This window comes from Lissotriton vulgaris, chromosome 9 (genome assembly GCF_964263255.1).
Source record: "Lissotriton vulgaris chromosome 9, aLisVul1.2, whole genome shotgun sequence".
Lineage (NCBI taxonomy): Eukaryota > Metazoa > Chordata > Amphibia > Caudata > Salamandridae > Lissotriton > Lissotriton vulgaris.
The window spans coordinates 625,355,344-625,377,438 of NC_141697.1; the positions used below are offsets into that span (position 1 = coordinate 625,355,344).

At 43.3% G+C, this 22,095-nt stretch overlaps 1 protein-coding gene across 2 annotated transcripts in view; it reads left to right on the forward strand.

Moving 5' to 3' along the window:
• Positions 1-22,095, forward strand: part of LOC147691983 (cytochrome P450 2C11-like) — a 401,641-nt gene that overhangs the window by 246,144 nt on the left and 133,402 nt on the right. The window contains exon 5 of one of the 2 annotated variants that reach the window (XM_086938272.1): positions 2,821-2,997. The exons of the other annotated variant lie outside the window; for it this stretch is intronic. Within the exon in view, the coding sequence (XP_086794398.1) occupies positions 2,821-2,997 (177 nt within the window). The remainder of the gene's footprint in view (positions 1-2,820; positions 2,998-22,095) is intronic. 2 annotated transcript variants of the gene reach the window in all.

The window sequence follows — 22,095 nt, forward strand, 5'->3', positions numbered from 1 at the left end:
GACAGCGGCCAGTTAAATAGTAACTTTTTTTCTCCTATTTGCACAGCTTCCAGTCGGAAGTTCAGAATCTCTACTGTGTAGTGAGTAGCCAGGAAAATATTTAAGTTTTCCCGCTATTTGGCCACCAGCCGGACAGTGCAGAATGTCTACTATTTAACCAGTGGCTGGGTAAACAGGGACATTTTTCTGCTATTTGCATAGACACCAGCAGAACAGTTTATCACTGTTTGGCCAGCGGCCTGGTAAATAGTGACGTTTATCTGCTATATCCACGGCCGTCGGCCAGACAGTGCAGAATCTCTATTATATAACCAGAGGACGAGTAAATAGTGATGCTTTTCTGCTATTTTCACTGTTGTCAGCTAAACAGAGCAGAATCTCTATTATTTAGCCAGCGGCTGGGTAAATAGTGAAGTTTCACTTTTTTTTTCAAGATCGCTGGCCAAATAATAAATAAATTCTAATATCTAACCAACGGGTGAGTAAATGGCAGAAAAAAAATCCGTATTTACCAGGCAATGGATTAATTGCCACCATTGTGCTATAACCCTACTGGAAAGCCAGGGGAGGGTTTAAAAGTTCCATAGGGGAGACGTTTAAGCCACTGAGTTCTGTTGGGGAGGTGGACTTATCTTAATTTCCTATGACTAGAATTAGGCAGTGGATGAAGCACTACACAATTTTACAATGGAAGATTACAAAGAATAGAGGAGATGGCAGATAGAAAATTTAAGGAAGAATAAAATGAAAAGGGAGCAGTGAAGAGATACATTGTAGTTGAATGGGGGTGGGGGTCTGGAGCACTGGAGCTCTGGAAAAGCTTCCTAGATGTGGTGTACAAAATAGGCGGAAAGGGCTGAGTGGATGGGGAAACAGTAGAAAAGAAGATGGATGAAAATAGAATGCACTGAAAATTCCCAGCCAAAAAAAACATAGGAGAGGAGGAGGAGAAATAAAACACAGGTAAGATTGAAACAGAGAGTGACAAAAGGGGATTGATGTGCCATGGCGAGGGTAAGCCAAGAGAGTAAACACACCACTAAAACTGAGGCAGAGATCAGCAGATCTAATACAACAGAAGCTTGGTGTGTATGAAAGAGGGGAATAGGAGTAAAAAGTTAGCACAACTTTTCAAAAGGGTATAAATGTTCTCATTGGTTTATATATAAAACCGCAGAAAAATGTATAAAGGACATCATTTACTGTGACTTATGGCTTCAAGACTGGATTTTGCTTGGTTGTCTGAATTTCACCCTATTTTTTTCGGCCATGTGAAGCCATGTTGCATGCATAAAAAATATATATCCTGGGACGTTTACCCACATGAATGCTCTCCTATTTGCAAGTTCTTTCTCTGTATTTGATCTTCCTTGTGCAATGGTGTTGCTATAATAAATAGACTTTAGTGTCTTAGAAATGTCTTTGTTCTTGAAATCGGTCTACCTCCTCAAACCGTATTTATACAGTAACACATGCGGGGGGGGGCAGCATTTATTATTTTCCATTTGAACGCAGTGCAACAAACAAAGTTGCTGCACTGCATTACGCTAGGGGAAGAGAGCCACACAGAGCCATATCTACTAAGAAATTATGCTTTTTTCTCTCTTTACAGCTCTGGCGCACAAATAGACTGCCTAGTGCCACACACACCCCAGTGCATCACACTGCAAAGGTGTGTTTGTGCGATCTAGCATTGCCTTTTGCCTAAGAAGGTTTCCCTTTCAGTACGAAATGTTATGCCAGGACAAACTTGAAAACTTTCTACACATTGGATGTGTATTGTACAGGGAGGTACCCATCAATGTTTGAAATGTTAGGAGAAATTAAACATTTTCTTTACTTAGCGCCTTCCTCAAGCACGTACTATTGTTTGGAGCAAGCCCTATCTAACAATACTAGTCAATAGCAATTTGTGTCAACGCGAATGGTGGCACCATGGGAACACCTAAATACCACTCATGGTATGCCCACATAAATGAAAATAGCGCAAAACATTATTGTGGCACTTTAAGGACTACTTTCCAGATCCCAAAAAGTTTTATGAAGAAGAGTAAATACCATAGCAAAACTATATGCCACTTTGGGACACTTTGTATGACTTTACAGCGACGCAAAAAGTCTGCCCCACAGTGTGGGTGATATGATGGAAAAAAACACTATGCTGTTCTTACATGAGATTGGCTGCAATGTTCATTGGTTGGATGAAACATACATGCCAATATAAATATTGTATGTATTGGTACTCAGGAAGCACAGTCATATTCATGAGAGTTTAATGCAGGTCTGAGTGATGAGTCAAGTTGATGTGAATCATGTGAGGTTTGCATGTGTTGCATTACATTTCACATACTTCAGTTTCTCTACCCAGAAAGAGATTTTGTGGGCTACCCAGAAACACATGAAGTTTGGCAAGTGCCAAAGATGCATTAGAACTCAAGTTTTCAAGTTCCAAAGTCAGCAGTGAATCCACTATGGTTAGTCGCTTAAAGCAATGTAATCTTACAACAGCTGAGCAAGTAAAAAACATGTAAGGATTGACGAGTCACTTATGAAGCTCTCGAGTTGCACCACTCATTTCCAGCAGAGCTGTGGCTAGAGAAAAACATGTTAACGTATTGGAATATATATATGTGGCTCACAAATGTCAAAGGTAGCATCCCGCTAAGATTTGCACACCCAGAAAGAGGAAAAGCTACTGTTACTGAGGTTGGTCAAACACCACCATGGTTCATAGGACAACTCAGCATAATGTCACAAAGTAGCAATACACAGTTATATTTACTATATAGCTAACTATCCATAACTCTTCTCTTTTAACAGCTCCTTAGTCACTTTCCAAGGATTATCCGACCATTGCCTGGTCCTCACAATAGATTCCTTCACAATAATAAGGTTGTAAAAAGGTTTGTGAAAGGATATATCAGAGACCATCAAGCAACATTAGATCCCAGTGGCCCACGTGACTTCATTGACTGTTTTCTCATTAAAATGCAGGAGGTAAGTTACCATAAATGACTCTTTAGTAAGTGATGTACCTCTTGTCAGGCATTACTTAGTGTGTGTCTGTGCTAAATAGAGCTGTGTAAAATGTTTGTTTTGCAAGTGGCATTTTCGCCATCTTACATAATGTGAATTATATGGTGATTTTTGCACAAAGGAGAAGGGTTCTAATATACTGGCAAAATACATTTTCTCCTTGAACTGGTCTCCTGCTTGTGTCTCATTTAACTTTTTTGTGTGCAACGTATACATTTATACAGAAAAGTTGTCTGAGAAACCGGTGAAATGTATTTAGCAGAATACATTGAGTTCCTAAAAATTATGCATATTTGGCAACCTGTCACACAGCCCTAATTATTAAGTGATTTGAGCACAATGGACCAGACAAGCTGAACTACTTAGACAAAATATAAATACAAATTACCTGTCAATCTCCAGCCAATTCCTTCTTCTAAGCTAATGATTCTGCTGTAGCTGGAAATTGTGGTCAGTGTAACTGGCCAAATGAAATACTTTTAGCCCATATTGCAGTATTACCCCACAGTTTTACCGCATGTTAGAATGAGGATAATATGAAGTTTCTATTTTGCCAACCTGTAAAATAATTTTGACAATATAAGATAGGCTTTCCTTCAAGTACCTTGAAATTGATACAATGGGACGATTGCACCGGGAAACACCCAAGTTCAGAGCACAATACGAGTTTTACTAAGATTTTAACGCAATTCATTGCAGCAACCAAAGTTGTTGCGCTGCATTGTGTTAGAGGGACCGAGCAGGGCAGCACCATATCAACTAATATATAGCACTCCTGCTATCAGCTCCAGCCAGCAGTGAGGCAAACACATGCTGAATAGCACCACACATGCACCTTTGTTCTTGAACATGTGCAAGAGCAAAATGCTGTCACTCACAGTGAAGAGAGCCAATGACTGAAAGGGGCTGACTCATTGCCCTAGACTATAGGTTGTGGTTGGCTGAAGAAAAATGTATATGACACTTCAACTGACCAATGGAGGAAGAGTGCAGACTGAAAGCCCCCTCTCCGTGCACATAACGGTATTCATTTTTTATGATTTATGTTTTACAACTTGAAGCATTTGTGACAGCTAAAACTGTCTAGGTGAGACCTATAAAAAAACTAAGAAACCTGGACACTGTGGCATCTCAGTCCCCTTACTATGGCTTGCTCAGAGCACATGAACATGAGCAATGAGTTTGTCTAGTGCGGGTTGTACTGTTACCTGCAAGAAATCAATAAGATCTTTCATGCTTTTGGGGGGTTCACAACTCACCTTTTCTTAAATCGATCTAATTTCAGACTGTATGGCAAACGACCGGCTTTTAAAGAGCAGTGAATGATCTGAATCCATTGGGTAGGTTTGTCACTGTCTGTCGCTCTAATGAGTGAGGATGGGCCATTTTCATGTAGGGGCTCAAGCTGTCACAGTGTTTTATTGAGAGTACTCATATATGATGTTAACCATTTCACGTTGATTTACAAGTTTTTCTTTGATAGATGTATGCCTTGGCCTGGACGTTTGTCATGCAAGAATTGAACATATTTCAAATTTCCCTTTACAGTTGTCTCTAAGAGCAGGTGGGGCAGGGTTAGCTATTTTACAGAATATGCTAAAAAGTTTGTTCAGGCCTGTTTTGTGCAGCAATTAATTCCTGCTGGGCGAATGAGGATTGGGTCTTGAGGATGTTTTTTTCTAACCTTTTCGCCGTGGCGGACATTCCGCCGGGGTGCGGCCGAATGAAAAGCGTGCGCACACGCCCACACAGACGTCGGACGGCCAGGGCTGTGTGACGCATCGAAAAGGCTACAGTTTCCATTTTATTTGTTTTGTTTTCAGATTTGGAGTGGTTGTTTTTCAACTTTCCAAAGCTCTTATTGCTTTCATTTGGTCATTATGGTTTGATAATTATTTTCTTATTTTCTTTTTCCACCTCAGTGGAGGGGCTGCCTTTTTTTAAGTCAATCTCGGCTTGCTTTTAGTAATTTAGTGTTAGTTGATTTGTATCTCTTTTTGAATTTATTGCGTGCCTTTGAGCGTAATTCGGTCGCTATGTTCCCCTCTAAACTGGGGAGGCATAAATTGTATAATTCGGTGTAGTGTAATCACAAAGGATTACCCACAAATCTAGTGAGATCATGAGGAATATATGCAAGACAATGAATAATTTAGTACTATTTTTTAAGTGCAAAAGTTGCACCAAAGTCAAAAGGAAACAAACAGTGAGTGCAAGCAGTCAGTCACGCTCGCTAAATGTGCACATGGGGTAGTATTCACCCCAACTTACTACCATCATGTTGCGCTAGTTTTCTTAGCTCAAAATGCACCCTTGCATTCAAGATGGACGCAAGGATATTTAGTGCTAAGGAATAGCCCTCAATGCAACAGAGCACATATAGGAGCGTGAGCAGCTGATCCCGCTCAATAAATGCACACTTGATGTATGATTTCTTTAACCCCAAATTACTCTTAATTACGCAAATAGGTGCTATTATCAGTAATTTGGTGCCAAAGAGTAATGGGGAATACCAAAATTAATCTGATTATTCCGACTTAATTAAATTAAAATTCCGCCGAAGACTACTTACAACCGTTTTATCAATATTTTTCAGGTTTCTGTGGATTGACATGCCTTTTGATCATACTTTGGCAAGGGGATGTCGAATGGAATCTCTCGGTTGTGTCACCAGTTGACTGTTAACTGGCATTTTCGTTTTTAATTCAGCTTCTTTCATACTTGTAAAGTCTAAGTAGAAACCTATATTATTTGTGTGTTTAGTGTAGAATTCTTTGAGGCTCTCTTCTTCCAGGAATGCCACCAATGTTTGGCTGTTGTGTCATAGAGGCCTCCCCAGTGAATATTCAAAGCGTGATCACATTTATAACTTTGCATTATGGCTGCAGAATTTAGGTCTGGACCTCAACCACATTTTCAAAATCGAAGTGGCCATTTACCCTGCTGCTGGAGACAAAGTACATAACCTCTGCTATTTACCTAGCAGCTGGCAAAATAGTGCACAATCTCTGCTGTTTAACCTGCCAAAGGATAAATAGTAGTGATGAAGTACATTTTTTCTTGCTGATGGATAGATAGTGTGAAGGAGGTCTTTATTTAATCAGCCATGAAGAAAGAAGGAACTCCAGACAGTGGTAAGGTAGTGGTCATCTTGTAATGTGGATGCAACATGTGTGAAGTATTTGAAAGTCAGTGTATACACATGTGCAATTCGTTTATACAAAGGTAAACACATTAATTAAGCTAATATGTTTACATATGAAAAAACATTAAAATCAATTTGGAATAATACATTTATGTATTTTAATATCCAAATAAGAAATGTAGGAATCAAACTTTTATTTCATGAGCTTCGAGATAGGCAAAACATACTTTGTGCTGTTGTGTAGGGGTATTTGTCTGTCTGCACAGAGTAATGAGTATGGTTTTAAAACATGTTACATAAATGTAACATTTACTCATGAGAATAATTTTAATGATTTTTTTAAAGCTGGGCTCTTTTTGGGCTTCTTATGGGAGGCCTTGTGCTAGCTCTAGGCTTCTTTTTACGCTCGGCTGTGTTTGCTGAGTATCTCCAAACTGGGCAACACAGCAGCAGTCGATGAGCAGCAGCAAACAGGTAATGCAGAGAGATATATGGCATATGGGTTTAGAAATAAGGACATGCTTAGTAGGTAATTGGTGCTTGGGGGCACAGTGCTTTGGGGCACTTCCAGGAGGTTAATTGAGTGAGACATAGTTATGGAGCATGAGGCTTCTGTGGAATACAGAAGTGAAGGCAGGAGTCAGGTAATTATGCATCTGAGTACTTCACAGCAGGAGTGGATTTCAGACATAGATGCTTATTGGTCCCATGTCATGAGTGGTATCTTCAGCCAACTGACATTTTAGTCACTGGCACAATGTATTTGCTGCCTGTGAATAAACACAAATGTTCATACTATTTATCTAGCAGAGTGAGTTGTAGGTATGGATTCGTATTAGTCCTATGGCATGAGTGGCAACCAAGGCACCAGGGACCAGTACCAGAAGACCTGGTACATGAGCACCAAACAAACAAGTACCAAAACTAAGATTATGATTACATGGACCAGGAGAGCCAGAAGGATTAGGAACAGACAAACCAGGGGAATAGATACGCCAGGGGATAACAATTAGAATGAGGAGCATGGAATGGTCCAAAACTAGGAGCCTATGAAACAAGAGACTGAGGATACAAAGGGGAAACATGAAACTGATGATCAAACAGATCAAGAATTACATGGACAGAAATTTCTACAGCTAGCATGAACAGGATATGTAGGAACATCAGAACTAGGAAGGCTTGGCTGATCGTGGCGGGATAGGAAAAGGTATTGCAGCACTATGAGGGCAAGGAGCAGGAGGAGTACAGCCAGAAGGATCAGGACCAAATTAAAGAGGACTACAAAGATCAGGACTTAGAGGGCAGTGGCCAGCAATACCAGGAAACAAGGATAAGCTGGACAGGGACTAGGAAGACCAAAGAGACTATTACCAAGCACAGTCAGAAGACCAAAGCAATGACTAGGTGAACTAAAAGGAACTTGACGGGGCGGACCGGAAACAGGGGTGAGAGGGCCATGAGATCAGGACCTAAGGGGCCACGACAAGTGGGACAGTGCACGGGGACTCACAGTGGTGGCCAGGAGAAACAGGATCAAAATGACCAGGGTTGAGAGGACCTGAACAAGGAGAACCTGGATCAAGAGGGCCTGATTCAATTGCTGCAGTACCAATAGGAATAGGAGACAAGGAACAGATCCAGGAGGATCAGGATAATCTAAACCAAGAGGGCAAAGACATGGGGGTCCGCAGGGGGGGGGCAAGGAGGGGCGCTTGCCCCCCCTGGAGCGACCCTCCTTGCCCCCCCCCTGCGGACGCCCATGAAAAACGCCCATGAAAACCGTGACTTCAAGACGGGGTTCTCACTCTTTCCTCTCCTTTCTTTTATTTGCTTCCCTGTGAAATGGATCCAAAAAAGAAAGACGCTTTTTCTGGAAATGCCGTATTTTTCTGACATTTTAATTCGAAGAATAAAGGCTACAAATATGAAAAATAGATAAATAACTAAATAAAGTAAGACAGAGTGGTAGCAAACTGGCCAAACTGATTTCATTCACACTGAACACATTAGCGCCACTTTTACAGAGTTTGCCAGTGAAGCGCTATTTTTGTTTTCTTGTCTTTGTTTTCCCTGGACTTGGAACTAGTGCACCTATCCTGGAGGTACCAAAATGTGTGGATTGGAAAACAAAATATCTACTGCGGCTCTGCGTCCAGGAATGTGGTCTTTTTATCATTCTGCGTACCTTTTGTAAGGATATAAGCAATGGCCATTGAAATGGGTCCGTTCAGGGCCCTGTAGTCGTGTCCTTAACTTTTCAGGCAAAAGCACTTACTGATTTCTGAATAGTGAGTTTAAAAGCATTAAGGTAACCATGTTGTTCCTGCTTACATTTCCCATGGTTTGCTAAATTTTGCATTCCCTAAGTGTTTGCTTTTTCCAGGATGTTGTTTTTTTTGCAGGCCGCATATTGCTATTGTCTAGTGCGTAATTTAAATTGCGCCACAACCAGGTGTTTATAGCGTGCAAAAATTGGGTTGTAGTTGAAGACAGTGAGAGTTTTTCTCAGTGGGGCAGTACGGTGTTTAGTGGGGGAGAGGATGTGGCACTATGGTCAGAGCTGCTGAATTAGGAACTGGGAACCAGGTTCAGCCTTAATAACCAGCCCACCAGACCACTCTCCTGCAAGAGCACAATCAGATGCTAGACCTTAGAAGGCTTCGCAACACCTTAGAAGTCCTGGTGTCTTCGCACCAGCAGGTGGACCCTAGCATGACAAGTGTAGGTTAACCTTCAAGGTTTGTTCACCACTATCCATACTGAAGTTCACCTCCAGTCTTGCGGGCAGGCCTATAAAGCAGCACACCCTAGAACAACAGTCACCGAGGTCACAGGACCCTTGAGAAGGGCTAGCTCAAGGGCTGTGCAACCAGTGTGTCCGCACCAGGTGCTGACTTTAGGTGGAGGCATCATGTTTGCAAGTATACTATGGTTTTAAAAACGCTTGTTGCCTCCTTCCTGGCCTCCAGCAATTTTTGGCAACAATAAAAATGTCATGATGACATGATTAATGTTCTTCCTAGAGAGAGATCAGAATTTTAGTCTAGTGGAAGTTTTAACTCATAGAAAGGTAGCTCAGAGGGTTAATGTACCGGCTGCAAAGAACATGCGCTATGCAGATCACAAAGTGCACATAATGTAAATAGGCCAGTGGGCTACTTCTTTTGTCAGAGAGGTCCTTTTGATACTTGCAGTTTCTAAGTTAAAATCCTAACTTAGAACAGTGAGCTATTACCTGAGCTATTACCTGTCATCTAAGAGCTGCATACAAACTGCAAGGTATAAATTAAAGTGTTATGTCCCCCCCCTCAGTCTTTGATTATCCTAATGTCCCAAAAAGTGTTCTTTTGGACAGAAATCAATCCTGATTAATAAGGAGAACCCCAACCATGGTATTACGTTTTATATTCCGGGTATTGTGTTTCTCCAGACCAATCTCTATAAAACTATACGGGTTACTAGTATGGTTGTTATGTGACTCCTACACCTTGTAGTCCTTAGTCTTATGTAACATTTTCTATACAATGATTTACACACATATTGATTGGCTCTGTGTAATGTGTTTGATGTAAAGTGCTCTGACACCCTACAATGGTATGAGTGGCACTGTAAATCAAATTAAATGCATCTGAGAGAGAGTGGTTATGGAAACTTGGGGGGCACAGTTAAAGGGTGGTAGTGAGGGAATCCATGGCAGAGGTGGTCATTGGGGGGCACTAACAAACATTAATGCACAGGACACCAACAGTGCTATGGCTGGCCCTGCCCTTGAGGCCAGTCTGCCTCACCCATAGGTACATCCATTGGCCTTGTTTCAGCAGTAAAAGCTGCAACTCACCAGGGATTGTCAATGCAGGATTTGCACGCACACCAAACTAAGTTCGCAAACTTCACAGTCTCCCTGCTTCATTCACAAGCACTTTTAACATGTGCTGCCTGCTGTGGGGCCACTGGAATTAATTATGCAGCAAAGAGTGACAACATTATGCCGTAGTGTTGCCTAAATTATGCATTAAAAAGGCTGCAGCGTAATGCAGTATATTTTCAAATATTTTATTATTTTGACGTGTGTACACATGCTAACAGTCTCTGGAAAGATGTTGCCTTATTAGTACCAGTGTAACATACAAACGCAGCAGTGAGAAAGGTGACCAGTCAACCTTTACAATAGGCCATCCACTCCGCAACAACACAGGTCACATTTTATATTAACTTTTGATATGTTTGAGCTACAAACAATGTATTAGTTTAAATGGTCAGATCATGCAGCAGATTATTATGAGGCAAATATAGCAGAGCCATCATTTTAGAGAAAACATTTGCAAACTAGGATATTTTGCCATTCCTGTTTGAACTGCTGTTGTGGAAAAAGGAAGTTGTGCTGATGACAGAAACTCCATGGCTCTGAGACAAATGGCTTGTGTTTCCACATTTTATCGTATTTGGTACATTCTGTGATTAGAAGCATATCCCACTTTGTGAATATATTTTAATGTCAATAACTCATTACAACCTTAAATAATCATGCATATTCATTGGTTGATTAAACTGGGCAGTGAAATGCCAAACAAATACTAAAAATTGGGATGTCTGCACATTCTGGCCACACCTCTGGCTCCATCCACAGATCCAATCCTTGGGTTATTCCCGCCCTCTGATTCTCCGCCCACTGTTCCCCTACTTTTTCCCCCACTTCGACCACTGTGTAAGACTCAGCATCCCTGGACCTGTGATGTGCCGCCGCTGCGGGCGCCGCATGTGCCACACATTTACGGTGCCGGGCTTCCGCATAAGAGAGCTGGCCATTATTGTATCCCTAAACGTGCTCACGTTGTCAGTTTGACATGGACTACACGTAGAGGGACTCTACGTTTCTTTTCAAAAATATAGCTAACATTTGGACCTATAGATTTTATTGTGTATAAATTAATTGAATGTGTGTAAAATTTAGCAATGCCCAGGGAATTCTAGTAAAGGGAGCACCCATTAGCGTGTGTGATTGCTGCATTATTTATAACTAACTTTGACGTTGTGCTTTAACTTTGGATAAAAGTTATCATGAATTCTAGAACCAAGAAGCCAATATTGGTAAATATGTGTGCTACAAATAATCCCTAACATACACTGTGCATACAGCATATTTAATCTGGTACTTTAATCATAGGCTGTATTAAAGTATTCTGAGCCTTGATTGGTGTCTGATCAAGGACCCGGAAGTCTGCACACCTAGCAGACAAAAATAAAGCACCTTGTCAGAAAGTTTAGCGTTTTCCCTACAGGTGGTGTTTGTTGGCCTGTGGCAGGGTCAGTCACATATCCTGGATTCCTGGCATTTAATTGAGTCTATCCCAGTTCTGCGCCCCAGTGTTTCTTGTGCCCCACATGGCACACATCATGTCAGAGGATGGTGAGGACGTTAACATTTTGCCCCCCCCCCCCCCTGGAAAAATGTCTGCGGACGCCCATGGGCAAAGACTAAGAGGGCTAGGACACAGGAGGCCAGATGGGCCAAGACCTGGGGTACCAGGAGGAGAAGTTGACCAGGACCAAGTGAACCAGAAAGGAACTGACCCAAATGGACCGTGACTGGGGGAGCCAAGTAGGGCCAGGATGACCAAAAGAAGGGTTTATGATATCAAGCACAATAGGATAAGAAGGACCAGGATGACCAGGACCACAGATAACTATACTAGGACATTTACTGAACTGTGTCCTCTAGAACTAGGCCCAGTAGAAACCAAACTATAAGAATCAGGACCACAAGGATCAGGGCCAATTGGCACATATTCTTGAAAAGGAAATGGATTATGGATAACAAGAATAATATGACCATAGCCAGAAGTGCCATAGAGGTGAGACCAGGGACATAGGCAATCAGAGCCTGAAGGATAATTTATAAGAGGACCAGGAAGTAAAGGACAAGGGGGACCAGGAAAATCGGGGCAAAGAGGGTTAGGACCTTGAGTACCAGGACGACCAGGGTGAGAAGGAAACGCACGATCGGGACCAATCACACAGGACCCTGAATGACCACACCCTGAAGGTCTGTGCGGCAGGGATAGGAACAAGATGACCAGGAAGATAGGGAACAGGCCAGGCCGAGGATAACCAGAGCATGCTGGACCATGATCGTTTGGTAAGGAAACATGAGGGCAAAGAGCAGGAGGATCAGGACCATATCTTTAGAGCTTAGGAGGATTAGGAGTATGAGGCTTATGGCCAGTACAACCAGGGAACCAGATTAAGGAAGGAATATGTGAGAGCCAGTACCAAGGATAACAGAAGAACCAGAGTCAGGAGGACCAGGACCAGAGCAAAGAGGATTAGAAGGATCAGCAATAGGAAGACCAGCAACGGGCCTAAGAGTGCCAGGGGGACCATGACCACAGGACCAGGGCCTGGAGTGCCCCATGGAGCAGAAGAACATGACTTGAGTGTTGTAGACCAGGGTGAGGAGATCAGGAGGATCAGAACAGCCAGAACCAGGAAGACTAAGAAGACTGGACTTGGATGTCCAGGGGCAAAATGATGAGTTTCAACAGGACCCAGATAAGGAGAACCATGACCATGAGGGCCCAGATGACTGTGTGCAGTGCCAGAAGGACCATGAAGACAAGGGAAAGGGCCAGGTGGATCCAAACCAGGAATACAAAGACTAAGAGGGCAAGGCCTAAGAGAACCAGGACACAAGGGGCCAGGTGAACAGAAGGGAGCAGCGGGATCAGGAACTGATGTACTAGGAATCGCATTAGACAGTGAGAAAGGTCAGAATGATCAGTCCAAGGGGACATGGGTTAAGAGGATCTGGAAGGTAAAGGAAAAGCTAGAAGAAGGGGGCCTAGAAAAACCAGGATGACCAGGAGTACCAGAACCAAGAGGATTAGGCATACAAAGACCCAACAAAGGAGGATTAGAAACAACACAGACTGTGAGGAACAGGATTAGTTAGACCAGTGGCAGGCAAATGAGACTGGGTAAGGTAAGGAAAACTAGGAGACCAGGACCTGGAGAATCTGAACGGGATGGCCAATCATCCAGAGCCAACAGGACAAAAGCTAAGAGGATCAGGGCAAGGAGGACCAATGAGACCAAGATGAAAGGGAAAATCATGCCGCAGAGGCCCAGGAGTATCAGGGCCAGGCATACCAAGACAAGGAGGACAGGATGAGGAGAAAAAGGAGGACTAGGACAAGGAGGGTCAGGATGACAGGACCCAGGGTGACCAAGCCCGGTGGCTAGGAACAGGATAGCCTGAACAAGAATAATCAAGACTAAGTGGACATGTTAGGGCAGAGCAGGTGGACCAGGGTCAAGAATATCATGCCAAGTTGCAGGAGGACAAGGAAAACTAGTTGTGGCAGGAACAGGGTGGACTAGGGCCATTAAGACCTGGGATCCGACTAGGGAAGATTAGGTGGACTAGAAGGATCAGAAAAAGCAGGACCCCGGACAGGTCTAAGAGAGCCAGAGGGGTCTCAGCAGAAGGAACCAAGTGGAGCAGGAGCGCCAGGAACTAGGGTATCTGGACCAGGCTGGCAAGGACCAGGTACACCAGGACAACATGAGGACCTCTTAGAAATGGGGGTCTCTAGTTGGCAGAGGTAGGTAACTTTGTCCAAATAGGGACCCTTGCTTCTAGTCAGGGTAAGGGGATACATACTTTAGATAGCCCCTGCTCACCCCCTTGGTAGCTTGCCATGAGCAGACATGCTTATCTCAAAGGCAATGTATAAAGTATTTGTACCAACACGCACAGTAACACAGTGAAAACACCACAAAAGGACACCACACCAGTTTAGAAAAATAAAATATCTTTATCTAAACTAAACAAAACCAAAACAACAGAAATCCAGCATATACAGTTAAAAATATGACTTTCAAAAGGTTTCAAGAACTTGTAACATAAAAAACTATGGATGCGTGACTTTTCACCTAAGTACCTGTAGTTGTGTCAAAGTTCACCAAGCCGAACAGCTGCAGCATTGGAAAACATAGAAATGCGACACTCCTGAGACCCTGAGGAGGCGATGTGACAGTCCCGCTAAACGCAGAGGAAGGGTTGTGTCGATTCCGGTCTGTATGGGGAGTGATGCGTCAGTTCTTCGTGCCAGTTCCGGCCCGCAGGTGATGCATCGGGAAAGCGTGCCGCACACATACGATGCGTGGATCTTCGGGATGTGTCGCAGTCGATGCAGCAGCGTTGTGCAGCGCTGCTTTAGTCCTCTTCAGCCGTGATCCCTCGATGCATCGATTCTTGCAGCGACAACAGACGCTGCAACGGTTCTCACAGCGGCACGGCTATGCGTGGAAATTCTTCCTGTGCTGCAGAGATGTGTCGAGAAAACAGCTCAAGAGCGATGCATCTATTTTTGTAGATCATCACGTTTCTTCTTTCTTCCAGCTCCCAAACAGCAGCAACAACCTCCAGAGGCCCAAAACTGGCACAGGCACCTCCAGGCAGGTCTGAACTCACAACAGCAGAGTTCATCGGAGCTGCAGGTGTAGTCTTTGTGTCCCTGAGACTTTTGAACAGGAGGCCAACTCACTTCAGGCCCTTGGAGTCCTCCTTCAAGCAGAGGACACAGCACAAAGCAAATTCCTTCTCCTTTCCTTGGAAGGATCAGCAACTGCAGGCCAACCCAATACACACAGCAAGGGAAGTATTTTTCCTCAATCTCGCCAGCTCTTCTCCTTAGCAAAGGTTCCTCTTGAATTCCAGGAATGATCTTAAGTTCATGGGTTTTAGGTTTAATACTTATACCCCAAAATGTCTTTGTTCTCTTTGTACAAGGGGCTCTGAGCCTAGTTCAAACCAGTTCTGAGGGGCACTCTGCAAGTGCACAGCAACCTCCTTTGTCAGTGTGAGCCTTGACTCCAGACACACCGCAGGGGGTTGGAGCCAGTATTGTGGAAGGCAGGCACAGCCCTATTCAGGTACAGGTGCTACTTCCCCCATCACTCCAAATGCAGATCTGACTTATTAGGCTTAGTGCTGACTCATCCAGACACCTGGAGTCACTGCACCTCCCAGCCCCTGTCATTCCAAAGACAGACAGTCAATCCACAAACAGGCTGAGGCACACAGGTAGGTTGAACAAGAAAATAGCCACTTTCTAAAAGTGGTATTTTCAACACACAATTTAAAAACCATCTTTACTAAAAGATGTGTTCTTAAATCCTGAGTTCAGGGATACCAAACTTCATTTTCTTATCTTACTCCTATGGGAAGATATGCTTGTAAAATGTTAGATAGCATTCCCCATACTGTCATATGGGCAAGATAGCCTTTCAATAGTGAAAAAATGAAATTGGCAGTATTTCACTATCAGGACATGTTACACACACCAGTACATGCCACACCTTTCACACAGACTGCACACTGCTCAAGGAGGTACCTGAAGCCTACCTAGGGGTGTCCTATGTGAAATGAAAGGAAAGGGAAGGGTAGGGTAGGGCCTGGCAAGTGGATGCACTTGCCAAGTCGACATGGCAGTTAACAAACTGCGCACAGGCACTGTGGTGGCAGGCCTGAGACCTCTTTTCAAGGCTACTCATCAGTGCTGCAAGCCCACTAGTAGCATTTGAGATCCAGCCCTGGCACACTCAGTGCACTTTACTAGAGACTTACTGGTAAAACAAATATGCCAATTAGGGAGAACCAATCACAATATCAATTTAGACAGGGAGCACTTGCACGTTGAAACTGATCAGCAGTGGCAAAGTGCCCAAAGCATCTAAGCCAGCAAAAACAAAATCCAGCACAGCATAAAAAACACAGGAGTTAGAGGCAAAAAGTCCTGGAAAACCATGCCAAGGATGCCAGGTCTAACAGGAAGGATAATAAGGAAGACCAGGACCCATAGACACAGTACCAGGTGGAGCACAGCAACAGGGACCAGGGCAACGAGAATCAGAATAACTAAAAACAGGAAGACTAGGAGGGCAAGATGTAAGAAAACCAAAACAATAGGGTTAGGTGGAGAAAGACCCGGCAGACTAGCAGGATAAGGGCGGGGATCAGTAGTTACAGGATATGGAGGCCCTGGAATGACTAATACAAGGAAGGTCCAGTAGTAGGGCTCGGAAGACAAGGGTCGGGAAGGACTAGAATGAGGTACCCCAGATTCATTAAACCAGTATCAGGGTAACCGGGACTATTTGGACCGGGGCCATGATGAGGATCAGGAGAGCCAATGCAACACAGGAAAGACAGACTTCGAACAGGATGAGGAGGAGGGCCATTACTATAAGGGATGGAAGGACCTGGTAGAGAAGGAGGAAGACTGGGAGCACCTGTGTAATTCAGTGCCACATTTGTTAGAATTTTTCTTTCGTACATGGTTTTTATTCATGTTGTTTAGGCTATCAACCTTTTTGTAGCCCGTGTATAGAACTGGTAAGTATCTGTTGAAAAAACAGAGCATGCAAAGTGAATATAAAGTCTGTACTGTTACAATCTGACCTCTCAGTGGTAGGCGCTATCTGGTGCAGGGAGAGTAGTCTTATGGTTGATCTGGTAACAAAGAAACTGAAGAGGTCTCTAAAAGTATATGGGTGAAAAGGAGTGTCCACAGTAAAGAATGGCAGAAAGGGTTTGTGAAACTAGATGACTTAAGATAGCACAAATGGTTAAAGGCTAACTAAGGGGGTAAAAGTGCTATGGCAATAAGCAAAGGAGACCTGTGGATTATTTGAAGGCTCAGATTAGCCCAACGGGGTTGAGCGATGCCCCAGATAGATAATCTCAGCTTGGTCTAAAGAGAATTCTGAGTAGCAAAGAACTCTGATTGCAAGCTTTGATAGCACTGGGAAAGAAGACCAGTCGTGATAGCATTAGCACAAGACTAGTAGTCTGCAAAACTCTAGGGACCTGATGAAGGGTGGTGAAGATAAATATGTGGCAGAAGGGTTTGGAAGGCTAGCAAAGAGGCAATAAGCATAAAGAACAGGTAGAACAGTCTGTGTGATCATACACAGACCTTTGAGTTGACATTCCATGTGTGTAAATATGCAGCAAACTTTGTACCCGTAACTGCTCATGTGCTGTCTCTCTTCGCTGCGGGAGGCGTTCTACCGTGCCGCAACATCCTGGTGGGACTCTTGGTCCCAGGGTGCACTGCTACTCTTGACCGGACATAGCTGTGGCTGGGGGAGACGCTGACATCGCACTACAAAGCACCGCCTTCCCCCATGCAACGCGGGACGGTCGCGGGTGACAACTGGGCGCAGCCCGGGCCAAGTGCGGGCCCGTCTGTGCCCGTCCGAGGCCGGGCTGGGCCACCCCCCTTTCGATTTTGCCACTTCATTAACCGCTGGACACTGTAGTGGCAAGTAGGTTGCTTTTGGATTATCTATTGAATGTTTGGGGCAAACAACATTATGGGCAAATGGAATACAAGCATTGTAGCACGTAATACTACATGAATAGACACTATGCTGGAGAGGGCTATGGACCTAGGCAGCACTGACATTGAGCTGACTGAAAGACGTTTGTCCCTGGGCCTGATAAAATCCCACCCTTTAGTACATACTGAGACTAGTGACGATCAAACAACCGTACTCGGTGAGGACGACCTTCGCGCACATCCATTAACTGGAGAGAACATATTGAGCATGGAAGGGCCTGGTCACACAGGAACTAGAGCAGAACCAGACCTTGTACCTGTGAGTTGCTCGAATGATGCAGTAGCTCTGGCTACTCCGGCTATATCCCCTAATCCAGAAGTAAGCGGGCGAAGAGGAAAAGGAAGGCAGTGAAACCAGTTTGCTCCAAACGGAAACAACCACCACGCCAGAACTCACAATATGCAACATTAAACACCTGGGTTAAAGGCTTGAAGGCCGTAGTAGACACAATCCCTAGCAGTGACGCATTCAACATTTTAAGGAATTCTGCTCATACCCAGACGGAATCCACACAGACTGTCTCTTCTAATTTTACACTCGGGGACACTGCTATGGACATTATCATCGATACACTGTATGAACGTGTTAAGGGGCTTGTAGATGAAAGTTTTGTAAGGTTATGGAAGCGTTTAGATTGCTTGGAATCCTTAATTACCAGGGTGAAACTACCCTGTATGGAATTTTCCAAACAACCATCCCAAGAGGCTAGTCCTCAGGAAAGCCTAGCTCGGAGTGGGCAAATAGCGCCCCAAACTGCAAAACTGCCATCTGCTCCCCATTACACTAATAGTAAAACGAAAAACTCCACAGCTCCTAAAACTCGTAAAGGATCTGCCAACACTCAAAATATAACCCTTAGTGATGCCCATGCTGGCCCGACAGTCCATACGAGTACAGCCGACACTCGCACCAGCGGGGACGTGGAGCCTAATAAGGATGTTTTAAACTTACCCCCGCTTCCTGCCCGTACGATTTGATCCTTGCAGTAGTACCCCCATTAAAGAAAAATAAATCAGAATCCTGGGACCAATCACGGAACAAATGTATGGATTGGCTGACTAAATATAAAGGGTATAGGATGTCTGATATAGAGGATATCATAATGGTACGAAGGGTAGGATGGGTGGGACCAGCAGAAAAAACTATTAGGGGCGATTTCAATGTCATCAATTTTCATCGCCCAGGCATCGTTAGATATATACTGAATGCTAGAGAGACTATTCGCCCCCTACCCACAAACATTTGTGTATTATCTCTTGGTTTCTTTTATAGACCACCACATACACAATGCCCATTTACTAGCCCCTTCTTTCCAGCTGACAAACAGGTTCTCTGCCATTTCTGATTTAGACACTCTTGATTGACCTTTACCCCAATCCCAACCGATTGATTCCGCCCTTAATGGTCCCATGTACATTTTTATAACTAATATCAATAATGGGGTGGAAATTATTTCATCAGATGATAGTTCAGACTCATCCTAATTACGGGTGTTGAGCTGGAATGTGGCCGTTTTGGCTTCCAAATTAAATATTGAAGAATGGGTTAACATGATAAATCAATTTGATATCCTTATGCTCCAGGAGACCTGGGCAACTAAAGAGTTATACCTCGAAGGATATGAGTGTTTCAATATTATATCCCCTCATCCTAAGCATGGCAGACCTTCGGGTGGCTTATCGATTTGGGTCAGCATTGTGTCAGGTGGTAGAGTGAAATTAATCCCCACCAACAATGCTAACTTCCAAGTATTGGTCTACACATGGGGTATTTCTATCTGTTTTATTAATTTTTCCAAAAATGATTTTTTACCCTCCCCTAATGTTAATTTTGTTAATCTTTTTCATTTTATTTCGGGCATGGATAACTTGCTGTAAAAGTATAAATTGGTAGGGATATGTCTGGGTGGTGACTTTAATGCAAAAATAGTTGGTGGAAATATTGTCAGTCCCACCGAACATACCCCAGCCAATCCATGCAAGTGAGAACATGCACTAATATCCCACTTATCGAACAGTAGTCTTTTAAATGTCATGGATATTGCAGCTATAAATAATGAGGATTACTTAATACCTACTTATAGAGGTTCCGGACAAGCGTCAACTATAGATTATGTTTTTATATCTGCTCAGTTGGAAGATCATTTAGTTTCGGCAGAGGTCAGGGCATCAACTTTTGGGGACCACAATCCTATTTTAGTTTCTTCTAGGGAAGCCCCTAGACCCAGAATTAGAAAGGAGCCAGGGGCTGGTAATCTAGTTGTCTCTACTGATAACCTAAGAGTTAAATGGAAGAGTACGAACTGCACGAAAGTGTTCCAAAAGATTGTAAAAACCTATCCATCACTTTGTGAGACTTGTCTCACACTTGCTGATCCTAACCCAGAGGCAGACATTAAAGAACTAATTTCTAGACCCATAGCCACACCTAAATCTGACCCTAGGTTTGATAGCATCTGCTCCAGCGCTAACAGGGAACTCAGAGCTGCCCTGTCAGTTTCCCCCAGAGACCCTGACCTTATTAGAGCACTAAGGCATAACTATAAAAGTGCAGTAAAGCGTTGGCGATATCGGTTTTAAAAGAGCATTGGAGTAACCTGGCTTGCGCTGCCAAGCTTAACAATACAAACGGTTTCTCATCAGCCACTAAATCATTAAGAGCTGTTTGGCACTGTATCTACCCCGTTAAGCTGTAATATAACAAGCGAAGCGTGGGTAGCCCACTTCTAAAAAAATATACGCTTCCTCATCCCAATATGAAGACATCTTCGAAAATGATAACCCTGTCCAAATTCTAATACCTCTGACAGAAGTTGAGGTTGCAATAGACCAGAGCTGGGGAAATAAAGCCCCAGGCCCGGACGGGCTTCCAATCGATCTTATAAAATCTAGGCCAGAGTTTTGGGCTCCATTGCTACTTAATGTTTTTAACAATTTAATAACAACAAAGACCCCAAACACCTGGTCCACATCTGTAATCGTCCCCATTTTTAAAAAGGGAGATAAATATAAACCAAGTTGTTATAGACCAATCTCCCTAATTGATAATACTCTTTAGATATTGGGGAGAGTTTTATTTAATAAGATCAGAACCTGGGCAGAGGATGCAAACATACTAAATAAATGCCAGTTGGGTTTCCGAAGTCATCTTGGAACGATGGAACAGTGTATGAATCTTAATTTAATCATAGGGAAATATACCATCGCCCGACACAGTCCCTTTTACCTGGCATTTATGGACCTCACATCCGCTTTCGATTTTGTTAATCGATCCAGGCTCTGGCATTGCCTTTTAGATTATGGGTTGGATAAAGATATGGTGTACTTTTTAGCATATTTACACTGGGATCCTAGGGCTCGGGTGAGAATAAGCAAGGATGGGGCAGTTTCAGGGGACATAGTAGCAGGCAGAGGCGTTAGACAAGGGTGCGCCCTGGCCCACTTTTATTTATTTTATACATTAATGAGTTACATAATGCACTGTCCATCCAAACTACAGACGTCCCAATAATCAATGGTAATAAACTGCCCTCCCTACTATACCCGGATGACGCTGTTTTAATGGGGTGTACACCCAATGCCCTACACATTTTAATCAGGGGTTTTGTAGCTTTTATGAATAATCTGAACCTTTGTACACATTTTAAGAAATCTGTTTTAATGTGTTGTGGCCCTAAAAAACGTTCTATTAACACTATCATCTTGGGCACAGATTCTTTGCGAAGCACTCGCACTTTTCGGTATCTAGGCTTACAGTTCTCAGATAACGGGTCCTGGACACAGCATCTGGCATATAGACAAACCAAATTTTTAAAAGCAATAAATTCAGTTATACGCCTCCCTCAACCAAAAAGAATTGAGGTGTTACTGTCCCTACTTAAAATCTATAGGACACAATGTGTACCAGTTATGACTTATGGGGCTGAAATCTGGAGCTATATGAATCTGAAAAGCGTCCAAGCTGAAGAAAATAGATTTTGCAGGAGAATTTTAGGTCTACCAATTTCGTTATCTACTTTTATTTGTCATAATGAGCTAAGATTACCTTACCTGGAGGATTATATTAGGTCCCGCCCTGTCATGTTTTGGCTAAAAGTATGGCAGAATCCAGCAGTCACGTTAACAAGGGAAATCTTGGCTGACTGCCTAAAATGTGACAGGGGTGGTGACATACCGTGGATTGCAGAAGTACGGTCAAACTTGATAGCTATTAATCTTAGCCATATTTTTTACAACCCCGACCAATTAGATAGAATCAATGGAAAGACTATCCGTAAAATTTTATATAAACACTATGGGGACATAAGACATTCCCAGGAGTCTATTAAAGTATCCGTGGGACAATACATATCAATGGCAGAAGAAGGCGGACCGTTATCCTATTTACCCGCTAGTTATTTGCTAGGAGATATTACTCGCTGGGAGCGAAGCCTTCTTTTTCGCCTTAGATCAGGTACAATAAAATATCTGCTGTGTTTCCCCTTATGATATCAACCAAATATCGATGAT